We start from the raw sequence: 26,799 nt of genomic DNA, 5'->3' as shown, positions 1-26,799 counted from the left end.
GGTCAAGACTATCAGGGTAATATGGTGGGGGCGGGGGGAATATGAAGGAAGGGGCCTAGCAGTCTCAGATCTCAAACTATAATACAAAGTGCCAATCATCAAAACAATCTGGTGCTGGATAAGAAATAGAGTGGTTAATCAGTGGAATAGATCAGGTACACAATTTACAGAGGCAATGAACACAGCAGCCTAGTTTAGGTTTGATTAAACCCAAAGATCCCAGTTATTGGGGCAAGAACTCATTATTTGACAAAACTGCTGGGAAATCTAGGAAGTAGTCTGGCAGAAAGTAGGCATAGACTAACGTTTCAAAGTGGGTACATGATTTAGATATAAGGGGTGATATAAGCAAATTAGAGAGGCCTGGGAGAAATTATTTGTCATATCAACAGATAAGGGAAGACTCTATAACCAAACAAGAGACGAAGAGATTCATGGGAGGTAAAGTGGATGAATTTGATTACATTAAGTTAAAATTTTTTGCACAAACAAGATCAACACAGTCGAAAATAGAAGAAAAGAAGGAAATGGAGAGGGCAGATTACAGCAAGTTTCTCTGATAAAAGTTTCATTTTTCAAATATATAGAGAATTCGGCCAAATTTATAAAAATAGGAGACATTCTCCAACTGATAAATGGTCAAGGGATACAGATAGGCAATTTTCAGAGGAAGAAATTAAAGCTATCAATAGTCATCTAAAATGCTCCAGTACTTAGGCAATACTACCCTATTTTGAAATTAAGAAGGCAGTGTGGTACAGTGAGAAGAACACTGGATTTGGAGTCAGACCTTTGAGTTCAAAGTCCCAGCTTTAGCACTGACCCAGACCTATGTCATCTCAGGCAAGTCATTTTACTACTTGGGACCTTAATTTTTTCTCCTGTAAGATAAGGAAGTGGAGGGATTAATATCCCTTATAACTCTAGAGGAAAGAATATTTACATGGTAAATCATCTCTGAATTCTATAACCTGCCTTTAAACCCAATCAAAGTTATTTTAGGATAATTTTCCAGTCAACCCTCTCCCCAGCCCTGCCCCTTCCACGTACACAATTGAGTGTTATAAATTCTGACTTTTTGAGGAAATGTGCCCTTTCCTGAGTTTGTTAAAAGAACCCAGTTGTTTTAAGGAAGCTAAACTGTTATCTGTGGTATAAAGAAGAGGGAATTAGCTTTTAAGGAAAAGTGAATCTTGATTTGGGAGGTAACAAGTAGGGGAAAAAACATCAAAGCAGAAAAATCGTTAGATTGAAGCCTCGGAATTTTCCTAGGACAGTTTTTCAAGAAAGGAAAAGGATGATAGGTTAAATTGTTCTGTGTTCCTTTTAGGATAGATTCTTTCCCTTGAAGGTTTTACAGTTGCTTTATCTTAAATGACTTGTCCAAGGTCAGAGAGAGAGAGAGAGAGAGAGAGAGACATGAAAAGTAGAAGTAAAAACCTCCCTGCTTTCAGTTGTTGTATTGGTGGACCATTCAAATGAAATATATCTATCTGATCTGAGTCAACCAATCAACCAAACATTTAAAAGCCCAAAGCCCACTCCTTTTTGAGGGTGCTCATGGGACTGAGTGGGATCATGCATATGTTGAAGATAAATTTCCTGAAGAATTCAATTCTTCGTGACTGATTTTTTTCCCCTTGGAATTTAAATAAGAATGTTGTTAATGCTTTTGTCCATAGTGCAGCTATTAGTATATAAGGTTTGTTCAGATTGGCATAAAGTAAATCTTTTCATTTGAGGAGTCTGTCCTTATTTGTATTAATTGCCTTTTATCATTATCTTAAATTCTTCATTGAAAACATTTCTAACATTTGAAAATTCTCCTCTTCTCTTCCCCCCCCCAAAAAATAGGATAAAGGGTTTGCTTTTGCATAATAAAGTAGAGAAATAGGAAAACTTGGAAATTTCGGCAACAATTATATTGCCCAATTGCAAATGCCAGCAATGTCCTTTCCTTTGGGCACATGCCTGGTAGTATTGAACATCATAGACCTCCACCTGGAGGGACTGCAGACTTCAGCTGGTCTGACTTTCTCATTTTACAGATGAAGAAGCAACATATAAACTCAAATGCTTAGTTTATATGCTATAATATTCATCTTTTACTCCCCCTATAATGTCTGGAATTAAGTGACATGAAATGGCACAATGTCTTTTAGAAATAAAAGGAAAACAGTTCCTTCTTAAAGGGAGCAAGTTTAGTAACATACACTGAGCATTTTCAAAACAGGGACAAAGGAGAAAAATATTTGAAAACAGGTGATGGGAAGAGTACAGGAGATGGTGATGGAAGAACAGAACTTCCTATAAGTAGGAAAGGTGAGAGAAGGGTTTATTAATAGGTTATCTTTTCATTTACTTAACAAAAAGCTTGAACATGTTTACGGAAAGGCCACTGGGCTAGAAGCCAAGACAATGGAAATCTAGTTCTGGCTACATGCTCTATCTGTGCTTTAGTTTCCTTATGGAAATATAATATCATATCTCATGGGATATTGTACAGATTTAATTCATTTATTTGTTTTAATACTTTGAGATGAAATGGGCTCATTTTGTAAATACCAATATGAATCTTTAAAATATACCCCATAAAGTTGGATTCTTTCCCTTGCAGGTTATATAGTTGCCTTATCTTAAAGAATTTATTCTGGGTCACAAAGAGACATAGAAAGTAGAAATACAAGCCTGCCTCCTTTCAGTTGCTGTATTGGCAGATTGTTCAAGTCAAACGTACCAGAGCTGAGTCAACTAATCAACAACCCAGCATTTATTAAACACTTGTATACCTGGCATTGTACATAGTAATGTAAAAGTATGACAGGCCTCACCCTCAAGGAATTTACGTCCTAGTAGAAGGAAATAGCATGGTCATAGAAAAGTGAAAACAGAATAGATGCAAAATTAATACAGGTTGTCATGAATAGATGGATGATTACTTGAGCAATCAGGAAAAAACTTCTTGAAGGAAATGGTTCTCTTATGCTTCCTTTCATCCTGTATAAGAACTTGATCTGAACCTTGAAGGGAGGCAGTTGGTCTGTCAACAAACATTTATTAAGCAACAGTCATGACTGATTGGTGTCTGTGAAAGGCCAAATAGCAGGTAGACCTTTGAATACAAGTAACCCTAGATACACATAAAAAATACTGTATCCCATCTAAGCCACATGTAAGAAAATCTTGATTTAAAAATGAAAACAAAACTATGGGAATTATAAAGCAAAACAAAACAAAAAACCCAAAACCAGAAAGCGAAACCAAGCATTTATTAAGCGCTATGGTAAGTGTGGGAAATGCAAATGCAAACAAAAAGAAAGGCTGGATCTGCCCCTAGTTTACATTCTAGCAGTGGAAGATAACATATATAAAATGGTAGCTGAAAAGTGGGAGAAGAGAGAGGAGTTACCTGAGTCTAGAGAATAAGGGAAGGCTAGGCTGGGCCCTTTCCCCAAATGAAGGTTCTAGGAAGAACTCACCAGTGGGAGAAGGACCCTGCAGGAGCAGATGAGTCATTGTGGCATATTCCAAAGAGTCGGAGATGGCTGATTCTGTACCTTTTCCCAAAATGGAGGTTGTGAGAACAACTTATCAATGGAAAAAGGACCCCCAGGAATAGAATAAGAAGGCATCTGAAGTAAGAGGTTATAAGGGACAGGTATGAAGAGGCAAAGAGTCAGCTTACAGAAAGGCATGGAGGTAAGAAATGGAATCTTGTAGGCTAATTTGGCTAGACCATACAGGACATAAGGACAAATAATAGGTAAGCAGCCTAGAAAAATAGGCTAGAACAAGATTGTAAAGGTCTGGCAAATGAAAGAGTTTTATTTTATCCTAAAGTCAGTGCAGAACCAGTGAAGCTTCTTGAGCAGAGGAAGGGACATGGTCAAGCAGTGCCTCAAGCCTGTACCTTAGGAATATTGACTAGGCATTTGTGTGAAAGATGCATTGTTGTGGGGAGAGATAAATAGAGCAAAGTCAATTAGGAGATTTTGAGAGTAGTCTAGGCCAGAGCTGATGACTAGGGTAATGGTAAAATAGGAGAAATGTTGAAATGGTATTGAAAAGATTTGATAACATTAGCTATGGTGGTAGGGGTGATAAGAAAGAAGTATTTGGATATGAAATTCCTTAAAGAAAACATGTAAATAAACAGCCATATTAAAAAAGTTCCCAATCATTAATAATAGAAATGCAAATTAAAACAGCTCTGAGGTTCTGTCTCAGATGAGGATGGTAGAGACAAAAAAGCAAAATGGAGGCTATTAGGTTCAGAAGACAGGCATACCAGTGCACAGTTGGTGGAACTGTGAATTAGTCCAGCTTTTCTGGAATGCAATTTGGAACATTTCTCCTATCTATCCACAACTGACTTTAGGATAAAGTAAAACTCCTTCATTTGCCAGACCTTTACAATTAAAATTATTATTTAAAAATTCAAATAGAGGTATAACATATATGTAAAATATATGTCAGATGTTCTTGAGACCAACTTTTACTTTCCTTTTTTTTCTTTAAAGAAATTATGTTATCTTTCATAAGTACAAATCGTTAGCCCTCAGGACAATACCAAACTCAAAGAAAAAGGGCTATAATTGATATTTAATCACCATTATATTCCATATCCAAAGTGCACACAGTGCTATCCAACTTGGATTACAAACTCTCAGAAGACAAACTGTTCCCACCCAAGCTTCACTCTAAGTAGATTACAAGGCAGCCATTCAACTACTTGTAATGGCAACCACAACAATATTGTAAAGACGAACAACTTTGAAAGATTTAGGAACTTTTATCCACACAATGACCAGCCATGATTCCAGGGGACTCATGATGAAATATACTACCTACCTCCATTAGTGTTCAAATTAATTTTACTTGACTGTACATGTTTGCAACAGGTTTTAGGTTTTTTCCTATTCTTAGTGGGGAGATGGCAGAGGGAAGTGGGAAGAAGCATTGTTTGCATGTTGTTTTCTTCATTAGACTGTAATCTCCTTGAGAGTAGTGTCTCTCTTTTGCATTTTTTTTTTGTATCCATATACATAGCACAGTAGGGACAGCTAGGAGGCACAATGGATAGAGCTCCAGGGCCTGGAGTCAGAAAGACCTGAGTTCAAATCCAGCCTCAGATACTTTCCTAGCAGTGTGACCCTGGGCAAGTCATTTAACCCTGTTTGCCTTAGTTCCTCATGTGCAAAATGAGCTTGAGCAAGACATGGCAAATCACCCTAGTGTCTTTGCCGAGACAATCCCAAATGGGGTCATGAAAAGTCAGATACAACTGAAATGACTGAATAACAATCCATAATGATTATGAGGCAGTAAACTTTTCCTCCTTTACTTGGCAAATTGTAATCCTAGGATCAGAGGTTTAGAGTTGGAAGGGATCTTTGATCCGTAACAGATATATTTGTTAAAGTACTGGAAAGGATGTGAGATTTACCACAGATAAACACACACTCCAAGACACGATTGTCTGTGCCCTCATATGTATATACTCAGTCATTTATCTGCCTTCTTACACCTTACTCCCCTCCATGTGATACACCATTCAGTGAAAATATCTCCTTGCTCTTCCTCATGCACAATGCTCAATCTTCTGACTGAGCATTTTCTCTGATTGTTCCTCCTGCCAGGAACTGCTCCCCTGCCCACATACATGCACATCTTTGTTTTGGCTTTCCTGGCTTCCATCAAGTCTCAGCTAAATCTTCATGTTCAAGAAGATCTTCCCAGTCCTATTTAAACTTAACGCTTTCCCATTGAGACCTGTCGTTGATTAGTCATTTTTCAATCCTGTCTGACTCTTCATGACCCCATTTTCTTGACAAAGATACTGGAGTGGTTTGCCATTTCCTTCTCCAGCTCATTTTACAGACAAGGAAACAGAGGAAAACTGGGTTAAGTGACTTGCCCAGGGTCATACAGCTAGCGTCTGAGGCCGGATTTGAACTCAGGAAGAGGAGTCTTCCTGATTCCAGGCCCGGTGCTCCATCCACTGCCACCTGTAGCCTCTTTGAGATTACTCCTCACTACATCCTGTTTATATCTTGTTTGTACATAGTTGTCTCCCCTGTTATAGTTTGGGTTTTTTTGCCTTTTCTTTGTATACTTAACATTTAACAGGAAACTTGGCACATAGTAGGAGCTTAATGCATGCCAACTGATTGATTGAGCCTTTGTAGTCAGTTGATTATTTTTGAGATTTCTAGCTCTTTACCAACCTGAGCATAGAGTGAGCCACATCCCCTCTTCACTTGAAAAAAAAAAAGAACCCTTCCCCCACCCTTTCTTTCTCAGTACACCTTTTTACCAAAGTACTTATTTCCTATAAATCTGGACCAAAGCTAGAAATAGATTCTGGGAGAAGAGAAAGCCATCAGGTTGACATTTATTCACTGAGGCCAAGTTGGTATTTCTTTTTACAGAGTTGTCCTTGATCCTCTATCAATAGACTGATTCTTCTGGCATTACAACTAATCCAACTTGAAAGACTTGTCAGAAGCAAGATGCTATTATTATTATCATAGAGGTTTTGTTTCCAGTTAGGTGTAACTTACAAAACATATGCCTATATAGTGTTCCTTAAGCCTGATTATAACAGGAGCTATGAAAACATAATTATAGAGGTAGTAAGAATGGAATTAAAATGGGCCATTGTCCTTAACCTGTTCACAAAGAAAGATGCAGTCTGGATTTAAAAACAGCAATGCTATTTTCTCCTTTCCCTTTTCTTATCATAAAAGCCAACTGTGGGTCCTAAGCTGTGACTCACCACGATAAATGTTTTGGAAAGAAAAACATTTTGGGAATACCCAAAAGCTCATGTTTGGGGATAGTATCTATTCTAATGTTACACCCTCTTGTTCACTTTGTTTCTGAGTTTTCTGATCCAGAAATCCATAGTGATTAGCTCATGAACGCAACCAAGACTCACCAGCCTGACTCTTTTTTGTCACCAATGGGTCATAAATAGTACTCCTTTTGTCTTAATTTTAAAAAAATTTTCTTTTTTTAATTCACTTTTAGTTTTCAACATCCACTTTTATAAGATTTTGAGTTCCAAATTTTTCCCCTTCCCTCTGTTTCCCCCTTCCCAAAATGACATGCAATCTGATATAGGTTATACATGTACATATTTCCACATTAGTAATGTTGTGAAAGAAGAATCAGAACAAGAGGGGAAAACCATGAGAAAGAGAAAATAGAAAGAAAGAAAATAATATGCTTCAATCTTCATTCAGACTCCATAGTTCTTTCTGGATGTGGATAGCATTTTCCAACCTGAGTCAGTTTTATCTGTGAACATTTTCTAACCCAGAAATAAATTAAAACAAAAGGGAGAAATAGTTGTGTATATGCAATATAGATTGTCTCAACAGCTTAGTGCAGTTTAAACTATTAAAACTCAATTTTATTTGCATGTTGTCTTTCAGTCACGTCCAACTCTTTGTGACCCCCTTTGGGGTTTTCTTGGCAGCAGTACAGGAATGGTCTGCTATTTCCTTCTCCAGCTCATTTTACAGAAGAAACTGAGGCAAATAGGATTAAGTGACTTTCTCAGGGTCATACTGCTAATAAATATCTAAGGCCACATTTGAACTCAGGTCTTCCTGAGTGCTTTATCCCGTATACCACCTAGCTGCCTCAAGTTTGTTTGTATGTCCTTTTTCATATTCTCTGGTTTGCTTGCTAGGAGTCTGATTTAGGGTTATTCTTTTGTTAATGTTTTCATTAAAGGGTTGCAAGAGAAAGTAAAGATAAAAGTGGAAAATGGAATGAAAGTAAACAAGATGAAGTTCCTTGTGGTCATACTAGAGAGTGGGCCAGTGGCCAGACCCAAAGAGTAAATATTAAATGGTGGATGTCAGTGAAAGGGGTGGGGGAATAGAGCTGTAAGTGGAATGCCCCATGCATCTGTATTTGGCCTTGTGCTGTCAAACATTTTTCTGAATGATTTGGATAAAAGCAAAGGTTATGTGCTCACCACATTTCATGTGACTCAAATCTGATTGGAATAGCTAACATGCCAAGTGACAATATGTATCTAAAAAACAAAAAGAAATGAGCTGAACCTAAGTCTTAATACAGTTTTAAGATACTAAGATTTAAAGCTTTTCTTAGATTTTTTGAATGCCTTGTATATAAATAGTTTTAGGGTGAAAGAGAAATTAGTCCTGTTCTTCTTGGTTCCAGAAAGCTGAACAAAGAGTAATTGGCAAAAATAGGAGAGGCAGATCTTCAGAGTCTGCCTGTGTGACCTTAGGCAAATTCTTTACCTCTCATTGACCCAGGCAACTGTGCTAGGATTATAAATTGCAAAGAAGTTCCTGATATGCATTAATAGTGAAAGTTCTTCACCAGGAGCTCTCTCCTCTAATGAAATTATAGGTCTGGTTAAAAAATAAACTATTAGGTGCAAGGCAGTATGATAGGCTGTAGTAACCTAAGGACCTTGCTTTGAAAAGCCTTATAAGCTCCTGGACCCATACTCTGCTGCCTCTGGGCATTGGAGGTTGCATTCAATGCAAAATCATCTGCAAACAAAAAGGTCACACACCAACTGTCCCTCCACTTTAGTCTTTGCTTGTAGCCTTTTCAAGTTAAATAGTTAGCCATCAGTACAGCAGCTAACCTTGATGCTGTTTTACTCTGAGGCTGAGATACAATGATATGGATCAAATCTGCTGCTTGTGCTAATTTTGTCCTGACAGTCAACACCAAAAAAACCAGAGGTTCTCCACCAACCAGCACTGCACCATCCATACGTGGAACCATCAGTTATAGCAAATGGGGCAATTTTGAATGCTGTGGATAAATTCACTTACCCTTGCAGTATAATTTCCAGGGATTGCTACATAGGTAATGAGGTTGACACACACGTTGCCAGGGCCAGCTCAGCATTTGGGAGAGGCTGAAGGAAAGTGTGGTAAAGAAGATGTATTGGGCTGCCTACCAAACTGAAGCTCTACAGAACAGTTGTACTCAAATTATTGTTGTATGCCTGTGAAACCTGGACAGTCTACCAGCGCCATGCCAGGAAACTGAATTGCTTCCATTTGAAGTGTCTTAGGAAGATTCTGAAGATCACCTGGCATAAGGTACTAGATATAGGTCCTCAATCTTGAGCTGAACCGCCAAGCATTCAAACTCTACTGCAAAGAGTACATCTCTGAAGGGCTGCCCACATTATTTGAATGCCAAATGTAGGTTTTCCTAAAAGGCTATTTTACAGAGAACTCACACAAGGCAAGTGCTCACATGGAGTCAGAAGAGGCAACACAAGTACACTTCCAAGGTCTCTCAGAAGAACTTCAGTATCAGTTGTGAGATATGGGAGACATTGGCACAGGACTACCCAGCAAGACATGTCCACCATCAAAGAAGGCACTGTGCTTTACCTGCAAAGCAGAATCACAGTAGCACAAAGGAAATGTGAGATGTGCAAATCTAGAGACATCTCCATCCCAAATGTTCAAATGGACTATTTGTCCCCAACCTGTGGGAGAACCTTATGAACTCATATTGGACTGATCAGCCAGTTGAATACACTGTACCCTGACCCCAACATCATGATGTCATTGGTCCTCTTCAAGTACAAAAGATGAAAAGCAACAATCTCCTGGAGGAAGGAAACAGTGTATTATATGTATACAAATAAGTATCATACAAGGAAAACTGAAGTGAAAGAAAGCACTAAAAACCACAGAAGACTCCCTGGAAGAGGTGGCTGAGCCTTGAAGGAAAATAAGAATGACAATGCAGATCAAAGCATATTATTTTCTCTTTTGTTTTTTTTTCTTTCTTGTGGTTTTCCCTTCTGTTCTGATCTTCCTTCACAACATGACTAATGTGGAAATATGTTTAATATGATTGTGCATGTATAGCCTATATCAGATTACTTGCCATCTTGGAGAGGAGGGAGGGGAGGGAGAGAAAAAAAATTTGGAACTCAAAATCTTGTAAAAGTGAATATTGAAAACTATCTGTACATGTAATTTGAAAAAAATAGAATGCTATTAAGTGGAAAAAATAGAATATAATAAAAAAAAGTTTTATTCATGCCTTTTTTGACTAATCAAGCTTTTATTATGCTCTTGCTCTGCTAGGCACTGTCCTAGGTTCTGGGCTTACAAATACCCAAACAAAAGAGTTCTTGCCTTGAAGGAATTCACATTCTAATAAGGGAGCAAACACATAAGCATAAATTAGATAAAAGACGTAAAATAGATATGAGATGGCATTGGAGGGGAAAGCACTAGAAGCTTGGAAATGTAGGAAAGATCCCAAAGCAAGTGCTTGAGTTGTGTCAAGAAGGTATGAGGTATTCTCAGGTGAGCATTTCAGACATAGAGGACAACCAGTGGAAGGCACTGTAATGGTAGAGGGGCCAAGTGTGAAGAACAGTACACAAGCCAGGATGGCTATATGATAGTGTGTGTGGCAGGGGAAAATGTGTAATAAAACATGAAAGTTAGGAAGGGCCCAGGTTGTGAAGAGCATTCAGTATCAGAAAGAGGAGTTTTTATTTGATTTTGGAGGTAACAGGAAGCCCTTGGAGTTTACTGAGTAGGAAGGTTATGTGGTCCCATTTATACTTCAAGAAAATCACTTTGGCAACTCTGTGCAACATAGATCATAAGAGCAGAGATTTTTGGAGTTGGAAATGACTTTTGAAGGCATACAATGCAACTCTTTTATTTTACAAATAGGGAAACTGAGGCATTGAGATTAAGTGACTTGGCTAAGGTCACACAGCTACTGTTTGTGGTAAGATTTGAGCCTAGGTCATATTTCCTGGTCATGTATGCTCCCTGAAAATTTCTTCTCCCCTCATTGATAATATGGTTACCTGTGGTAGCATATATCCCTGAATATAAAGCGCAATTTTTCTTGTCATTTATATATGTTGTTTAATTAAATAGCTCTTTTTTTTTTCCTTAAATAATGTGTCCTTTAGTTTGCTGGTAAAAGAAACATAGTAGTGGGGGATCATGAGCTAACGGATGGAGTAACTGATGACGCACACCCACATTAGACCTCAAACCTGGCATAGTGTTCAGGGGGCTGACATATGAGGAAAGGACAGATGCTATGGCAATATTATAAGGGCCGTTTTATCATTGAGGGGACTGAGGCTCAGAGAGCTTGAGTGACTTACCCAAGGTCTCGCAGAAAATAGCCATCAGCACCAATTTAAACTCAAATTTCTCAACTTCAAATCCATCACTCTTTCAACTATTCCATGTTGCCATAACCCATATTAACAATTATAGATGGTTCATCTCACAATAACTTCACAACTGGGTGACTACATGAAAACCCTACTACTCCCAAATTTACACTTCTCAGTGGTTCAACCTGTTCTTTCAGACAACATGATGATGTTTTCTTTCTCTTGTATTTTTTAAAAAATGAATTTCAGTATATATAGTGTGTAATATTGGATATATAACATTTTGTAAGCATTTAAATAATGCTTTAATGTTTGTAAAGCACTTTATATACGTTCAATTATTTCATTTAGCATCTTCCTGAATTTCTCTCCTCCTTCCCCTACCCAAAAAGTCATCCCAATATAACAATAAATTAAGAGGAAAAAATGTAGTTTCCCATCATCTAAATCTGACATTCTCTATGATGTTCCATGTCCATAGTCACTCGTCTTATCAAAAAGGAAGGGAGGTGCATTTTCTCCTATCCCCTCCACAGCTGATCTTGGTCATTATAATTCCGCAAAGTTCTGTTGCATTTGATCATTGTGGTTGTTGCTTCCATTTACATTGTTGGAGTCTTAGTTTTGTTGGTTCTCATGATATTTTTAAAGTTCATTTCCAGGCTGGTCTGGACCAGAAAATAACTGCAGTATCCTAGCTCACCGAATTGTTATGAGACTCAGATGAGATAACTTGTTTATGAAACACTATATGCATGTCATTTATTGTTGTTACTCAGAAGAACAAAAATGTTTAAAAGCATGGACAAGACAGATAACAAACCTTTTAAAAGACTCATGCCTAGATATACTTGCATCACTTTCATGTTGAATTTAAATGTCTGAACAAAACTCAGGATTTGACAGTGCTCCTTATCAAATGAGTTTGCAGTTGAGTACAGATAACCAAATTATAGCAAAAATATGATGGATCTGTGATCACCTTAGTAAGTCATGTTGATTTAACTGGCTATGTAACATAGGTAAATAATGACAGTCTTTTTTTTATTCTTTCATAGTCTAAAGACTGTTACAAAAAGGATTTTTAAAAAATTTTATTTATTTTATTTTTGATTTATGAAATAAAACAAGCATTTCCATAATATAGTAGAAAAAGATGATTGCACATGAAACTGCAAATCTATTGTAATACAACTTGTTATTCCTTTTAAATATATAATAAAGTTACCATGTAAATTAATTTATTTTTTCTTCACTCCCTTCCCCCAGCCCTGAGATGGCTACCATTTGACACAAATATGTGTGTGTATACACAACATATATGCATGTGTATGTATATGTGTATAAAATCATTCTATACATCAAAATAGAGGAATTCATTTAAAGATGCTCTCTATATTTGTGTACAGGTAGATTGTAGTATAAGTGTACATGTAATCATAAATTTGAAAGATTCAAAGGTAGAGAGAAGAGGATGTTAGAATGGCGATAGAGAGTGTCAGAGGTAGGAGTGGGGTGGGGAGAGAATTGATTTCAAACACATAACTTTGATACAATACAGCTTTCATTCTTTTATTTAAAATATTTTTACTCCCCTAAATTATAGACTAAGCTCATTAACCTCTTTATCATAAAAAAATTAGTAGATGTAAACAAGGAATTGCTTTTTATTCTTATTTTTGTGTAAATTTGAACCTTTGCTTGAGTGATATTTACTAGAATTTGAGAAGGACAGGCTATTATAATGGAAGTGAGGTGGACAGAGCTAGAGTTAACTACAAACTGAGCAACAGTAATACCACCCTCTTAGTTTTCTTATTTTTCCTTTCCTTTTTTTTAAAAAGTAGGTAGTTCCTGATTGCCAGCAGAATGAATAGGGAAAGAGACTCAGAAACTACAATTGAGGAGGACTCTCAGCCCAATGATGAAGTCGTTCCCTACAGTGATGATGAAACAGAGGATGAACTTGAAGATCAAGAACCTTCGGTTGAACCAGAGCAAAACCGAGTCAACAGAGAAGCAGAGGAAAATCGAGAGACAATCAGAAGAGGTAACAACACGAGGGTATGAGGATTGCCCAAAGCATGGGTAAAAGTTGTAAACTTTTTAATAGTGCCTCCCCCATTCCAGCTACACTCAGGACTTACAAAAAGTCCATCCAGTCCAGCCTACATTTGCAATGGCCATTTTCCCCTTCCTTCTGCCCGCTCTAGAGACCTCTTTTGACCATTAGATTGTAAACTCCTTGAGGGCAGGACTGGGTTTGTTTTTTTTGTTTTTTTGCCTCTTTTTGTATGCCTAGCACTTAGCACAGTCCTCAGTACATAGAAGGCACTTAATAAATGTTTATCGATTGATTGATAATGGTTAGAGGAATTTAAGGACACAAATTGGTCCTCTGGAGAATACTAGTCTGTATTTACTAGTAATACAGGAATATTGGGATCTGGGTAAGCAGTTTAAAAATGTCAAATCATTTTTATTCATGAGCCAAGTAATCTCAGCCAAAGTAACCAAATCCCACAAAATGAAGAATAGAGTCAGATGTAAAACATTGAATTTGAAACTGCTTACTTTTTGCCAAAGGAAAAATTATATAGATAGACAAAATAATGACAAAGATGTCTGATTTGCTCTGTTTACCCTTCATCTGTTTTCTGCCCATAGATTTATAAGGTCTCGTGGTTATTTTTCATGCTTATCTAAGGGTTGCTTATCCAATGAAATCATAGGGTCCAGTTCCTATCCCTTTTTTTTTTTAGCATAGCTTGAATCAGTGTTGTGTGTAAACAATAAACTCTCAGCAAAATCTGTTGAATGAATCAAAATGCTCCAGAATTATAACTTTTATGGTAGTTCTAAATTAACCATGGAATATCCAATATCAATCTTGTACACTAATTGTTCTTTGAACATTTAGCAAGTTTTGAAGGTTTTTTTAAAACAATTTTGATGTTAGCTAATACAGAGAAGTCTGAAGACCTGGGTTCAGATCTTTCTTGGAATTTTTTAAAAACATTGTCCTAAAATCTAGATGCTACATCTGACAAGGACCAGCATGATCAATTTATACTCATAGGTGTCAGTTATCAGCTTTAATCACACTCCACTAGAACTGTTGAATGGTATAAATTTATAATGTCCTAAGACCTGGGACTTCTCTTTTCTTAGTGGCCCAACCTAGGGTTTTTCCCCTACCATTTTTTTTCTTTCCATTAGAGTGGCCAATGTACTAAAAATGAATTCAATTGCTACTATCTTTTGGCCCCAAATTCTTGCTAAGTTATTGATTATCATGCAATATTTTTCATATTATACATTATGCAACATGTTTATAATCTGAATGTAAGGGGTCATAATTTTGAAAGTGGGTAATCACAAACCTTTAACATAAAATGATCATCGTGCAGTTTCTTTGGAGCTTTTAGCAAAATTCCTTGTAGAGTGGATGCTTTCTCCAGTTTCCATACATACAGAACTAACTTGAGTTATTTCACTACAATGTTTTAAGTCTCCAACACGTAGTACACTGAGTTGAACTGACTCTGAGAATAATTAGTGACCTGTGGTTAATTTGTACTTTTTTGGAGGGAAGAGGTAATTGCAGCTTTCTGAATCCCAGGAAACTCTATCAATTGAGGCATTGTAATGCAATAGAATAATTGATGAATTTGATAATAGAACACTGGGGTTCAAATCCCAGTGCTGTTACTTAGCTATTTGTGTTTCTGAGTGACTTAGGCAAGTTGAACTCACTGAGCCACACTTTTCTCAGCTGTGACATGAGTAAGTTGGATTTAGATCATCAATAAAGTCCCTTCATCTCTCAGTCTAAGAAAGCATTACATCAGTGTTCCAAAGCTTAATCAGACAGTATCCAATCATAGGCATTTAATTGTCCCCTGTTTTTCACTATTAGAAATTAATTCACTAAGACTATATTAAAAGCTTTATATAGTTTCTAGATATAGTTTGAAGAATGGCATTTTGAAGTCAAAAGGGTATGTAACTTATTGTATGTTGCTAAGGGAGTCTGTGTTGTCCCTTGAAAAGCATGCTGAGTCAATAAAACAAAGATTATACATGGTGACTAAATGATATTTATACCAGGAATGCAGGGATGGTTTAGCATAAAGAAAACTATTAATATAATTGATTATATCAACACAGGTAACAAAAATCACATGATTATATCAATACATGCAGAAAAAGCTTTTTGACAAAATACAACACTCATTCCTATAAAAAAAAACATTCAAAAGCATAGGTATAAATGGGTTTTTCTTTAAACTGTTAAGAAGCGTCTATTTAAAACCCTTAGCAAGCATTAAGTCTTCCCAGTAAGATCATGAGTGAAACAAGGATGCCTGTTATCACCAATATTATTTAATATTTTATTGGAAATTCTAGGAATAGCAATAAAAGAAGAAAAAGAAATTGAAGGAATTAGGATGGGCAATGAGGTAATAAAATTATCCCATTTTTGCAGATAATATGATGATATACTTGGAAAATCCTAGAGATTTAACTAAAAAGTTATTTGACTGTAGACTGTATAAGATACCTAGAAGTATACCTACCAAGACAAACGCAGCAACTATGTGAACATGTCTATAAAACATTTTTATGCAAATAAAGTCAGATTTAAATAATTGGAGAAATGTTTGTGGGTGGGCAGAGCCAATATAATAAAAATTATAATTCTACCTAACATACTTACTCAATGCCATCCCAATTGAACTACCAAAAAATTATTGTATTGAGCTAGAAAAAATAATAAAATTCATTTGAAAGAACAAAAGGTCAAAAATATCTAAGGAATTAATGTAAAAAAATGTAGAGGAAGGAGATTTAGCAGTACCAAATCTTATATTATAAGGCAGTAATATCAAAACTATCTAATCCTGAAAAGGAAATAGTAAACCACTCTAGTATCTTTGCTAAGAAAACCCCAAATGGAGTCACAAAGAGTTGGGCATGACTGAAAATGACTGAACAACAAAATTCCTTATTGGGAACTTTCCTATGTGAGTGAAATCACAGATCCAATTTCTTTGAAATTTAGAATCAGTATACATTTCCAGCATATATTAGATGTCTTGTAGATATCCCAGTCATTGGGTCTAATATAAAGAACTCATTTTCACCAAACCTTCCTTTCTTCCCAACTTCCCTGTTACTGTCAAAGGAACCACTATACTCTAGGTTATCCATGTTCATCAGTCAAACTTACCTTAAAAATCCACCTCTTTATTTCTACCTTCACAGCATCCCTTCTATGTGTCTCTTTCTCTTTACTCACACAGCTACAACCCTAGTTCCAGACTTCATCACCTTTTACCTGAACTATTGCCTTCTTTTTTAAAAAATTTTTTTGTATTTTATTTTTCCCCAATTACATGTAAAAATCATTTTCATCATTTATTTTTAAAATTGAATTCCAAATTCTCTCCTTCCTCCCCACCTCCCGCATTGAGAAGGCAAGGAGTTTGATATAGGTTATACACGTGGAGTCATTGCAAGAGCCTTCTGATTGGTCTTCCTGCCTCGAGTTCTTCCCCATTCCAATCTGGCCTTCCCTCATTTGCCAAGATAGTTTTTCTAAAGCATAGATGTGACCTTGTCACTCTCTTGCTCAATGAGCTTCCATGCTTCCCCTGTTACCTCTAAGATCAAATATAAACCCTTTTGGAGGGCATTTAAAACTGTTCATAACCTGAATATTTCCTGCCTTTTTGGTTTTCTTACACTTAATGCAATTCCATTCAGTCAACATCTCAGAAACACTAGTCTACTTGTAGTTCCTCTAATTTGAACAAGACTCTCCATATTGTATCTCTGTGTCTTTGTACCAACCATCTCCATCTCCTCATCCCCACCTCTTGGTTTCTCTAGCTTCCTGTAAGTCTCACCTACTCCAGGATGCCTTTTCTGGTCCTTCCCTTTTGCCTTCCCTTTTGAGAGTGCCTTCCTTGAATTCTGGAAATATGGTGGGCCTGTAGTCATGAAGACAAATTCAAATCCAGCCTTTGACACATTCTGTTGTTTACTTGATGTCTCCACACATTAGAATATGCACACCTTGAGGGCAGGGACTGTTTTTCCCTTTCTTTTTACTCCCAGTCATTTACTTGGCACATTTTTGTTGTTGTTGAGTCGGTTCAGTAGTGTCCAACTAAACACAATAAATTCTTGTTGACTGACTAAAAAAGCTTTAGATTTGGAGTCTTAGGGCCTGGACCCTGCTACTTGTCAAACTTGATGGATGTTAGTTTCCTCATCTATAAAATGAGGGAATTAGACTAAATGTTCTCTTAAGTCCCTTCCAGTTTTTAGAGCTATGATCCTATCTACCATGTAACTATAAAGTGCTGAGAATCCATAAGGCATTTATTTCCCTTCTTGGCTTCAGTTCCCTTCTGAATTTTGCTATAAATGGCAGCTTCCTCTTACTCATTATTCCCCATCACCTTATTGAGGCTACTGAAAACTATAAAACAAATCTGTGTGTACTTTTGTTCTAATTATTAATTTCATCATTACTACAGCTTTCAGACTTTAGATTATTAAGTCAAGCAATATGCTTTCAGTTGTGTGTTTTTGTTTTAAAGCATGAACATAAAATGGAAATGTTTTAGAGCTATCATGAAAAAGTTAATCAAAGTTAAAAGAAGAGTTGGAAGAAAAACAAACTGAAAATGAAGATGGCTCTCAGTGATAAGAAGCTGAAGCTAGCTGTCAGCAGAATCAGGGTAAAGTTGAAAAAACCCGACAAGCTAAAAGTTTAGTTCCAGGTGATTGCCCAGACAGATTTCTTCCTCATTCTTTTCTGCACTGTAATATAGACATTTTAATACTTGTGACTGCTACTGATAAAGTACTTTACATCTATTGGCTACTTTCTATCTATTGGCACTAGAGTGAGTGGCTAGGTGCATTTATTTATCTTTGTACTTTGTTGTTTAGGCCACACAGTCATATAAGTTGGTTAGGAATCAGAGAATGAATCTAGGTCAGTTGCATTCAGAATTTAATAGAAGCACGTAGTGGAAGAAAACTATCAACTCTGTTTTTTTCCTGGGCATACAGAGTCTATGTGTTCCAGGACTTGGGTTGACTATGTGACTTGTAAAGGACAATTAATTCAGAAGACTGCCCACTTTAATCCATGGAAACTCAGACTTGATGTTGCTTTGGCTTTATTAAGTGGTCAATTTGACTATTTGTTTTCAAACTTAGCTTTACTTGGAGTTTTTAATTCTGTTTTCCAGAACAACCCTAGATTCTGGTGATTTTGTTACTTATTATCTCCTACCTCTATCTCCAACATACAAACATCTGTACATATACATACACACACACACACACACACACACACACACACACACTTCACATGGGATGAAAGCACATTTCAAGAAGTATCATGGCATAGTACAAGGAGAGCCAGATTTGGATCCAGGAAAACAGAATTCAAGTTCCTCTCCCGACACATACTGGCTGTGTGACCTCGAGAAAAACTCTTTTCAGAATTCTTGGCAACTTTCTCAGGCTATGTTCCAGAAAATGTGCAGCCCTGACTTGGTAGAGGGAATTGACTCATCTGATAGTTCCTATTCCAATGAAATCATAGTTCTAGTTCCTAGCCTATATACCTGTGTGCTAGTATGTGTATACAAACTACATAATATTTATATGTGTATACACATATGTGCGATATTACACATATATGTATAGGAGAGAAGGTCATATTTGTGTAGATAAGTATTTAGGGTATTTTCCCTCCCTGAATGTCATGACCAAAAACAGTCCTGCTCTGATATCACTTTGCTTTTTTTTTTGACAGTTTAAGCAGACTATAATTTTATACACAAATTTAATAAGCCAACAAAAATAGAACTTCTTTATGAAGAGTCATATGTTGTTGAATAATTAGAGATTAGAGCAGGCTACTATCTTTCTTAATTGTATTATCTTGATCTGAGTCAACAGCCTTTGGTTTTTTAAAAAATCTTTAAATATGGGAGCAGAATTAAAATTTAGTATAATGCAAAATGGTTTAAAAGAACCAATGGAAATTAAAGTGACTTTTATTGTAAACAGGTGTAGGCATAGTATAAGCACAAGCCAACGAGAGAGAGAGAGGGAGAGAGAAGCTTGTGAATTTTATTTATGTAGCTTCATTTTGAGTTTACTTTGAGATCTATAAGGGACCAATTACAAATGAATAGAAATATTCTCCTATGGATGTAGTATCTCCTTTTAGATTTGCAGGATATACACTAGAGATACACAAACTAGCAGTGAAGTTACTTGAGAAAGAAATAGGAAGATTATTTTCCTGATTCTTTTAAGCTAAAGATATCTGATGAAACTGGGGGTGGGGTGGGGTCTGAGAATGCAGTCTTCTCGTCAGCTGTAGAAGAATTCTCATAAATTCTCTTGCTGTTCATTAATCTTTGAAGGCTGTATTTTGTTGAGCAGTAGCTAAATATAAGATGGAAGAATTGAAATTAGTTCTTGTTAAAACATGGTTTCATTTTTTTAGAAATGTTTCTTCTCTAATTTCTCTAAGTTAGAACATAAATGTGATTAAGTGTCTCAGTAGTCAGGGAAGATGTGAGTTGATTATGTTGGGGGAGACATTTTCAGGGTGCCATGCCATATCAAGATTTTGGAGGTGGGACCAGAGAAGAGGTGAATTGGCAAAGCATATACTGTGCTGCCTGGCACTCTCTCAGGTATTTGTAGTGATCAATGTATACTATAGAGAAAAACAATTTTGAAACACTTGAGAACTCAAAGCATGAATCCGTTACTTGGCCACTTTCTCCAGACTGTCTCTGGTTATAACTCAATATCAACTCCTGATTCTATCACTTAGGAATTGTTTGACTGAGGGTGAGTAAGTTCTTTAAGCCTCAGTTTTCTGATCTGCAAAATAAGAATATTAATAATACCTCAGTGAAATAAAGTATTTAAAGTCATTTGAAACCTCTCATAGTATTATTCAGTTTCCTGGAAGTCTTAAGCTTTGCTTAAAACTGCACTAAGACTTTTGGGATATCCTGTATAATGCCAGCTATTATTATTGTTTCTATAATATAAGGCTCAAAAAATTGACTTTTGGAATGGATGGGGATTTTTTTCCCAAGTTATCCTGAAAATAAAACATGGCATTCCTAGCATTACTTTCCTGTAATCTCTTTTACCAGCTGTACACTATGGATATCATATAGGAAAATCTCATTGATTATTTCTTTTTCAACTTGACAAACATCCATAAACAAACTATTCAATACTAAGTGAAGAACATAAAAAGAGAGCTTCATAATAAACCATAAGTCTCCATCATGTACAGGTTCAGATTTTTGGTATAATTTGGATTTCTCTTGGTAGTTCCAACACTACTCTGCTTGTCTGTAATCTTCCTTCAGAATTCTTTTCTTCTCCCTTCTATTTTTAAAAAATCTTATTAATTTAGAGTTAAAGTTTTTTTATTACTCATAATTCAAATCTCAAGTAATTGTCAATTTAAAAAATGATTTATTAGGTCAAAAATTTAAGTAAGACTTTGAGAGGAATATCTAAGAAAATTTTCTTAAGTGGGTAGTAGGCTTCTCACTGGAGGTCTTTAAGAGAAGTGATTATGTTATAGAGTAGGTTCTTATTTAGTTATGGGTTGGATTAGGCAATTTATAAGGTCTCTCAAAGTTTGAGATTCTGTGATCTATGGCACTAAGTGTGGTAAGTACAAAAAGCACTGAACTAGGTCTCAGAATACCTGCATTCTCGTCTTAGCTGTAACAGTCACAAGTTGTGTGACCTTGGTAAACCATTAAACCACTCTGGGTTTCAGCTTATTTTTCTTCCTTTTTTAAAAATTTCATTTTATTTTCAGGTCTGCATTCTTTCACCCTATCTTACCCCCCAATCTCCACTGAGAAAGCAAGAAAAACAAAAACCCATTACAAGCATGTATAGTCAGGCAAAACAAATTGGTCATGTTGTGTGTGTGTGTGTGTGTGTGTGTGTGTGTGTGTAGTGTCAGTCTGCATTCTGAATATATCTATCTGGAGGTAGGTAGCATGCTTCATCATTAGTCTTTTGGAATTACTGTTGGTCATTATGTCCATCAGAAGTCCTAAGTCTTTGATAGTTGTTTGCTTTACAATATTGTTGTGGTATACATTGTTCTTCTAGTTCTACTTACTTTACTTTGTATCGGTTCATTCAAGTCTTCCCATGTTTCTTTGAAACGTCGCCTTTATTATTTCTTATAACACAATAGTATCACATAACCTTCATATACCATAACTCGTTCAGCTATTCCCCAATTGATGAGCACTTCATCAATTTCCAATTCTTTACCACCAAAATAAGGACTGCTAGATTTTTGTACATATGGGTCTTTTTCCTCTTTCTTTGATATCTTGGGGTAGAGACCTAGTTACAGTATTGTTGGATCAAAGAGTGTGCATATTTTAATAGCTTTTTAGACATAGTTCCAAACTACTTGCCAGAATGGCTAGACGAGTTTGCAGTTCTACCAACAGTACATTAATGGACCAGTCTTCCCACAGTACCGCCAGCATTTGTAATTTTCTTTTTTTTTTTTTAAATCAAATTTGTCAAGATAATGAGTATGAAGGACTACCTCAAAGTTGTTTTAATTTGCATTTCTTTCAGCTTATTTTTCTGTAAGGTTAAGCATTTAAACCCAAACCTTATTCGAAGGTCCAATCTTCTTTCTATATTATCTATACTATACAATTCTTTATCATGATTCTATTCAATAGAGAAAATCCCTGAGGACATTTTACTTGTCTCTTTAGAATTACTTGAAAGTATAAAATTACATTCTGTTTTTTTTTAATTCTATAATCCATAATTTCGACTAATTCAAACGGGTCTCTTCCTCTGATTCAAATGAGTATCATTTTACTATATCCTGTCAGTCTTAATAGTCCGCAGGTGATGATAGTATTTAAAATGAAGCATCTAATAATTAAGCTTTAAGCCTATCACCACATCAGCAACATGACATTGTTTCTCTTGGAACTATTTCAGTCTGGTTGTGAAATCAGTAAGGTGAATGCATTATTTTACATGGTGAAATCGATCTTTTCAGAGAAGCAGTAAAGGCTTGCTCGTGAGGGTGTGTATCTAAATGATCTTTTTTTTTTAACTTAGAACTACGAAGTGATAAATCCAGACTATTAAAATTCATCAACATAGAGAACCTATGAAATCTGGAACTGAATTATGTTCAATATGTGCCCATTTCTTTGTATAACTCATAAACTGAAATTCTGCTCTGACTGCTTTAAGGCAGGCCTGCACTACATTCTTGCAGCCTCCGCAAAAGCAGCCCAAGGGCTATAGGTTGTATAGGCCTGCCCAAGGGTATTCGGACTCTTAATCACTTCTTAAAGGGCCAGTGAGCCCTATTAACTCTATCTGGGATCATCCTTGGGGCCTGAGAATGACCTGAGCCATAGTTACATCCTCTACATTTTTAGAGGGCCCCCCAAAATCCTTGGGTAGGCCACAAGGACCCGCAGGCCATAAGCAGCACAGGCCATAACATAAGCAGCCCGCAGGCTGAATGTTACCTAGGCCTGCTTTAAGGTATTTGGGGTTTTTTAAAATTTATTTAATTTGATATTTATCTATTTAATTTTTTCATTTATTTAATTTAATTTATTTTATTTTATTTATTTTTCTTCGGGAGGGGCTATCCTGTTTCACTTTTTTAGTAGGAATGTTCTAATTGACAGTCTATAAAAGGCATGATTTGTTATCTCAGACTACGTAAAATATGTAGAGGAGGCATTCAAACTTAGGGTTCTTTTTGTAGGTTACATCTCAGGTGTGCTGTTGAAGGATGTAGATGGACATCTGGAATACATTGAGTAAAGACCTATAGCTAAATGAAAACTTAGTTTGTGCCTTCTTACTCTCAATTTTGTACCAGTGTTGTTTTGGGTTACTAGAGTCAGAAAAGTCTGTATATGTAGACATTCCATACTGAATTGCTGCCAAAAGGAAAGCCACCACTTCCTTTGTATAGTAATTGGTCTTAATCCTTTTTATTCCACTGAATTTCATACAGAAATTTGTTGTGGTAGCATCTCCAAAGCTCCAAAGTCAATATTTGGAATTGTAGAGTCTTAGGGTTATAACACAGAAAAGGGCCATAAAGACTTTACAATTCTATTCCCAACTTCCTTTTTTGTTTGTTTTGTTTGGGATTTTTGTAACTGAGGAAACTGATAGAGATGAGTTGACTTGCCCAATATCACACATTTGTAGAATTTAAGAATTTGTAGAATTTGTATTTGTAGAATATGAGTCTCTTGACATTGAGTTCAGTGTTCTTGCCATCATATCTTGCTTCTTTTAAGATGAGCAAGGAATTAATTTTTCCATGGATAGCTAGAAAGAGATCCTGTTATGTAGGAGTAATTTACCAATTCAGATCTGGAAAACCCAGACCACTGGAATTAAACTATAAAATATATTTAATGATAATTACTATTGATGATAACACTAATAATGCTAATCAACTAATTAGTTAATAATTAGCAACTAATTAACCAATAAAACCAATAACAGTGCTTTTTGTGGTTACAAAGCAGGCGTCATTTGGTACCCTCACCAACCTTGTAAAGGAAATAGTGCAAATATTGTTGTCCTTCCCTTTTTTTTTTTTTGGTTCAGATCTGTGGTTTCTTTGTTGGTGGTTCTCTGTGAGTAAATTCTTTCTCCTACAGATCAGCAACTGCTTTCAAGAGAAGGGTTCTTAATTTTGTGTGTGTGTCATGGACCCCTTTTGTCTGGTAAAGCCTTTGGACCCCTTCACACAATAATGTTTTTGAATCTATAAAATACAAAATACTGAATTTTAAAGGAAAGCGATAATTTTAAAATAGTTGCCAAGTTCAGGGACCCCAGGTTAAAAAGTATCCATCTTACAGAATTTCCTGGGGCCACATAGAGATTAATGACTTGCACCAGAGTCACATAGCCAGTATGTGTCAAATGTAGAATTTGAAACAGGTTTTTCTGATTCTGAGGCCAGGTCTGTTTCTTCTGTATCATACTGCATCTCACTCTCATTTTACAGATAAGGAAACTGAGACTCAGAGAGTTTTTGAGTAAATCAAGGGCACACAGCTTAATAAATATCAAGGGTTGAATTTTGAACTCAGATCTTTCGACTTCCAGTTTCAAGAGAATCAGCATAATATAGCAGAGAGAATACTGCACTGGGGATAGGACAAGTTGGATTTGAGGCCCACTGTACTAGCCACGTGAACTTGGGCAAGTTATTGTACTTCCTTGGACCCCTGTTTGAGCATCTGTTAAATGAAGGGTTTCAATGAGATGACCTTTAGGTCCCTTACAGCTCCAACACACTATGAATAAGGTGGAAATGTGTTACACTAGAAAAGAAAAGAAAACTCCTAAGCTCTAGGAAAGTAGAATGCAGAATTGGGTTGCATTGGAGACCCATTGTGGTAAAAAAAGAAAACATTGGAACTTATCTTTATTATTTAATTCAACAAAAAAATTGAGCTTAACTAACTTTTAATCTATGAATTGACCTTGGAGACCTCACGTGGTTCCTATGGCAAGTAGTCAGATATCACATATAGCATGTGAGGTATCCTGAGAGAAGAGTGGGATTTTGACAATATGAATGGTTAGACAGTGGCATTTTCACCCATTCATTTCCTTTCAGTGTGTTGCTATGCACTGCACTTTCTGGGTGCCTGGTTAGTGAATTTATGAATTATATTATCTAGTTTTAGCCAATCTAATCCTGACAAAGTAAATGATTTTAAAAGATTCGTGAAAATTAAATACTAAATAAATGCAAAAAAATGGGGAAAAAATTCATGAAAAATGAACAAAAACAAAACCAGTGATCTGAAGAGGATAATTATAATGGGAGCACAAACAAACAAGATGACAGAGCTGACCCTTCTTTCTCCTGGTCCTTGTATTAGTCACATCACCTGCACTGTAGGCTAAAATGTCAAAGAGATCTTATGCTTTTCTGTGTCCTGGACCCTTTGGCAGGCTGCCAAAGCCTAAAGCAAACCAATTATATTGAAATACATGTCAAAAACCAATTTTTAAGTTCATAGACCACAGGTAAAAAATCCCTGATCTCGTCAAATTGACAAAAAGATCAACAAATTTTTTAAATTATTAAGAATGTTACTAAGAATAAGATTTATATCTCATATTGTGATGAACCTCACCCCACACCTATACTGAGACTTGAGATATTGTGAAACCATCTCAAATAAAATAATGGTTAAAAATTAATATTTTGTTACTGAAAATGATGTCACAGAAAAAATAACTAGCATTTCTGTGCACTTAAGAAACTTGGAAACAGAATTTTCTAATCTGTTTAAAAATCTCCCAAATGAAGAGTTTCAGTGGATCTTTGAACACATTTATTAAAAAACATAAGTGTGCAACACTTTCTGACTAGTTTACAAGAACAACTGATTCACAAGAGGGAAGATGAAACTTTACTAGTAGGATTGTAGTCAAATCTCTGCAATATTTGTGGTTCAGATTAAAAAATGAATCTCATGATTAGCTAAGGACAGCCAAGTATACACTTCTTTCATTTAGAACTACCTATTTTGGTGCAGTATCTTTTTTAGCTGTTTCAGCCAAGGATCAAAATGAGCTCCCCTTAGAAGCAGACCTTTGCATCACTATATCTTAAAGGGTTTAACCAGCATCTCCCAAAAGAATGAAGCATATTCAATCCCATTGCTTTCATTTTTTCAAAAAATAGTATTTTGGTGAGAGCAGTAAGGTTTTTTTGTACTACTAAATAAAACGTAAAATAAAAATTTATTTTAAAAATATGTTTATTTTTTAAAATTTGTTTTTATTCATGTTTTATAGAATATGATATTACTGATATAATACTTTGTTTTAACATTGAGAAATGTTAAGAAACAACATTCACATTTGTTTCCTATAGGCCAGTTAATAAATGAGAGCATTTTCTTTGTAATAAATGTTTTGAATTAAACTTTAAGAACCATTTACTTTGCTGTTGAGTGACACTAGTCACGTTATTTGAAAAGAAGTGGCCATAACTGGCTTGCTGGTAGATTTAAGTTTATCTGCTTCTATGGACTTTCTTTCCTCAGCAGAATTACAATTAATAAGATAATTAAAAATCTATGAGATTTCTCTGCACATCTCTATTTTGCAAAGATTTAATACTTTGGGAATAGACATCTTAGAAAAATAATTTGTACAGTATAAATAAGGTAGTTAACCCAATTCTTTTTTTAATTTCATTTATTTTTTTCCATTAAAAATTTCTCACCCTACCACCTACCCCACCAATTGAAAAGAAAAACAGAATTCTTCCAATAAATGTGCATAGTCAAGGAAAAATTAATTCTTGTATTGTTAATGTCCAAAAATATGTCTTGTTCTTCATCTTGGGATCAATGCTGCTTTGTCAAGAGGTGGGAACATAATTCATCAAAGGTTCTCTAGAGTTGTTATTGACTGACTCTCTTGGAGAGGGCAATGGATTTATTCAATCTTATGCCTCTTTAACACCTTCTTGA

At 35.8% G+C, this 26,799-nt stretch overlaps 1 protein-coding gene across 4 annotated transcripts in view; it reads left to right on the top strand.

Moving 5' to 3' along the window:
- ATP8B1 (ATPase phospholipid transporting 8B1) overlaps positions 1 to 26,799 on the top strand; it is a 134,896-nt gene that overhangs the window by 39,300 nt on the left and 68,797 nt on the right. For 3 of the 4 annotated variants that reach the window (XM_036761131.1, XM_036761153.1, XM_036761145.1), the window contains exon 2: positions 13,024 to 13,229. In XM_036761131.1, the coding sequence (XP_036617026.1) occupies positions 13,049 to 13,229 (181 nt within the window). In that variant the 5' untranslated portion in view covers positions 13,024 to 13,048. The remainder of the gene's footprint in view (positions 1 to 13,023; positions 13,230 to 26,799) is intronic. The other variant, XM_036761138.1, reaches the window with a different exon arrangement.

The sequence above is a fragment of the Trichosurus vulpecula genome, chromosome 1 (assembly GCF_011100635.1).
Source record: "Trichosurus vulpecula isolate mTriVul1 chromosome 1, mTriVul1.pri, whole genome shotgun sequence".
Classification (NCBI taxonomy): domain Eukaryota; kingdom Metazoa; phylum Chordata; class Mammalia; order Diprotodontia; family Phalangeridae; genus Trichosurus; species Trichosurus vulpecula.
The sequence above is the reverse complement of the archived record's forward strand: the minus strand, read 5'-3'. Positions and strand labels throughout refer to the sequence as shown.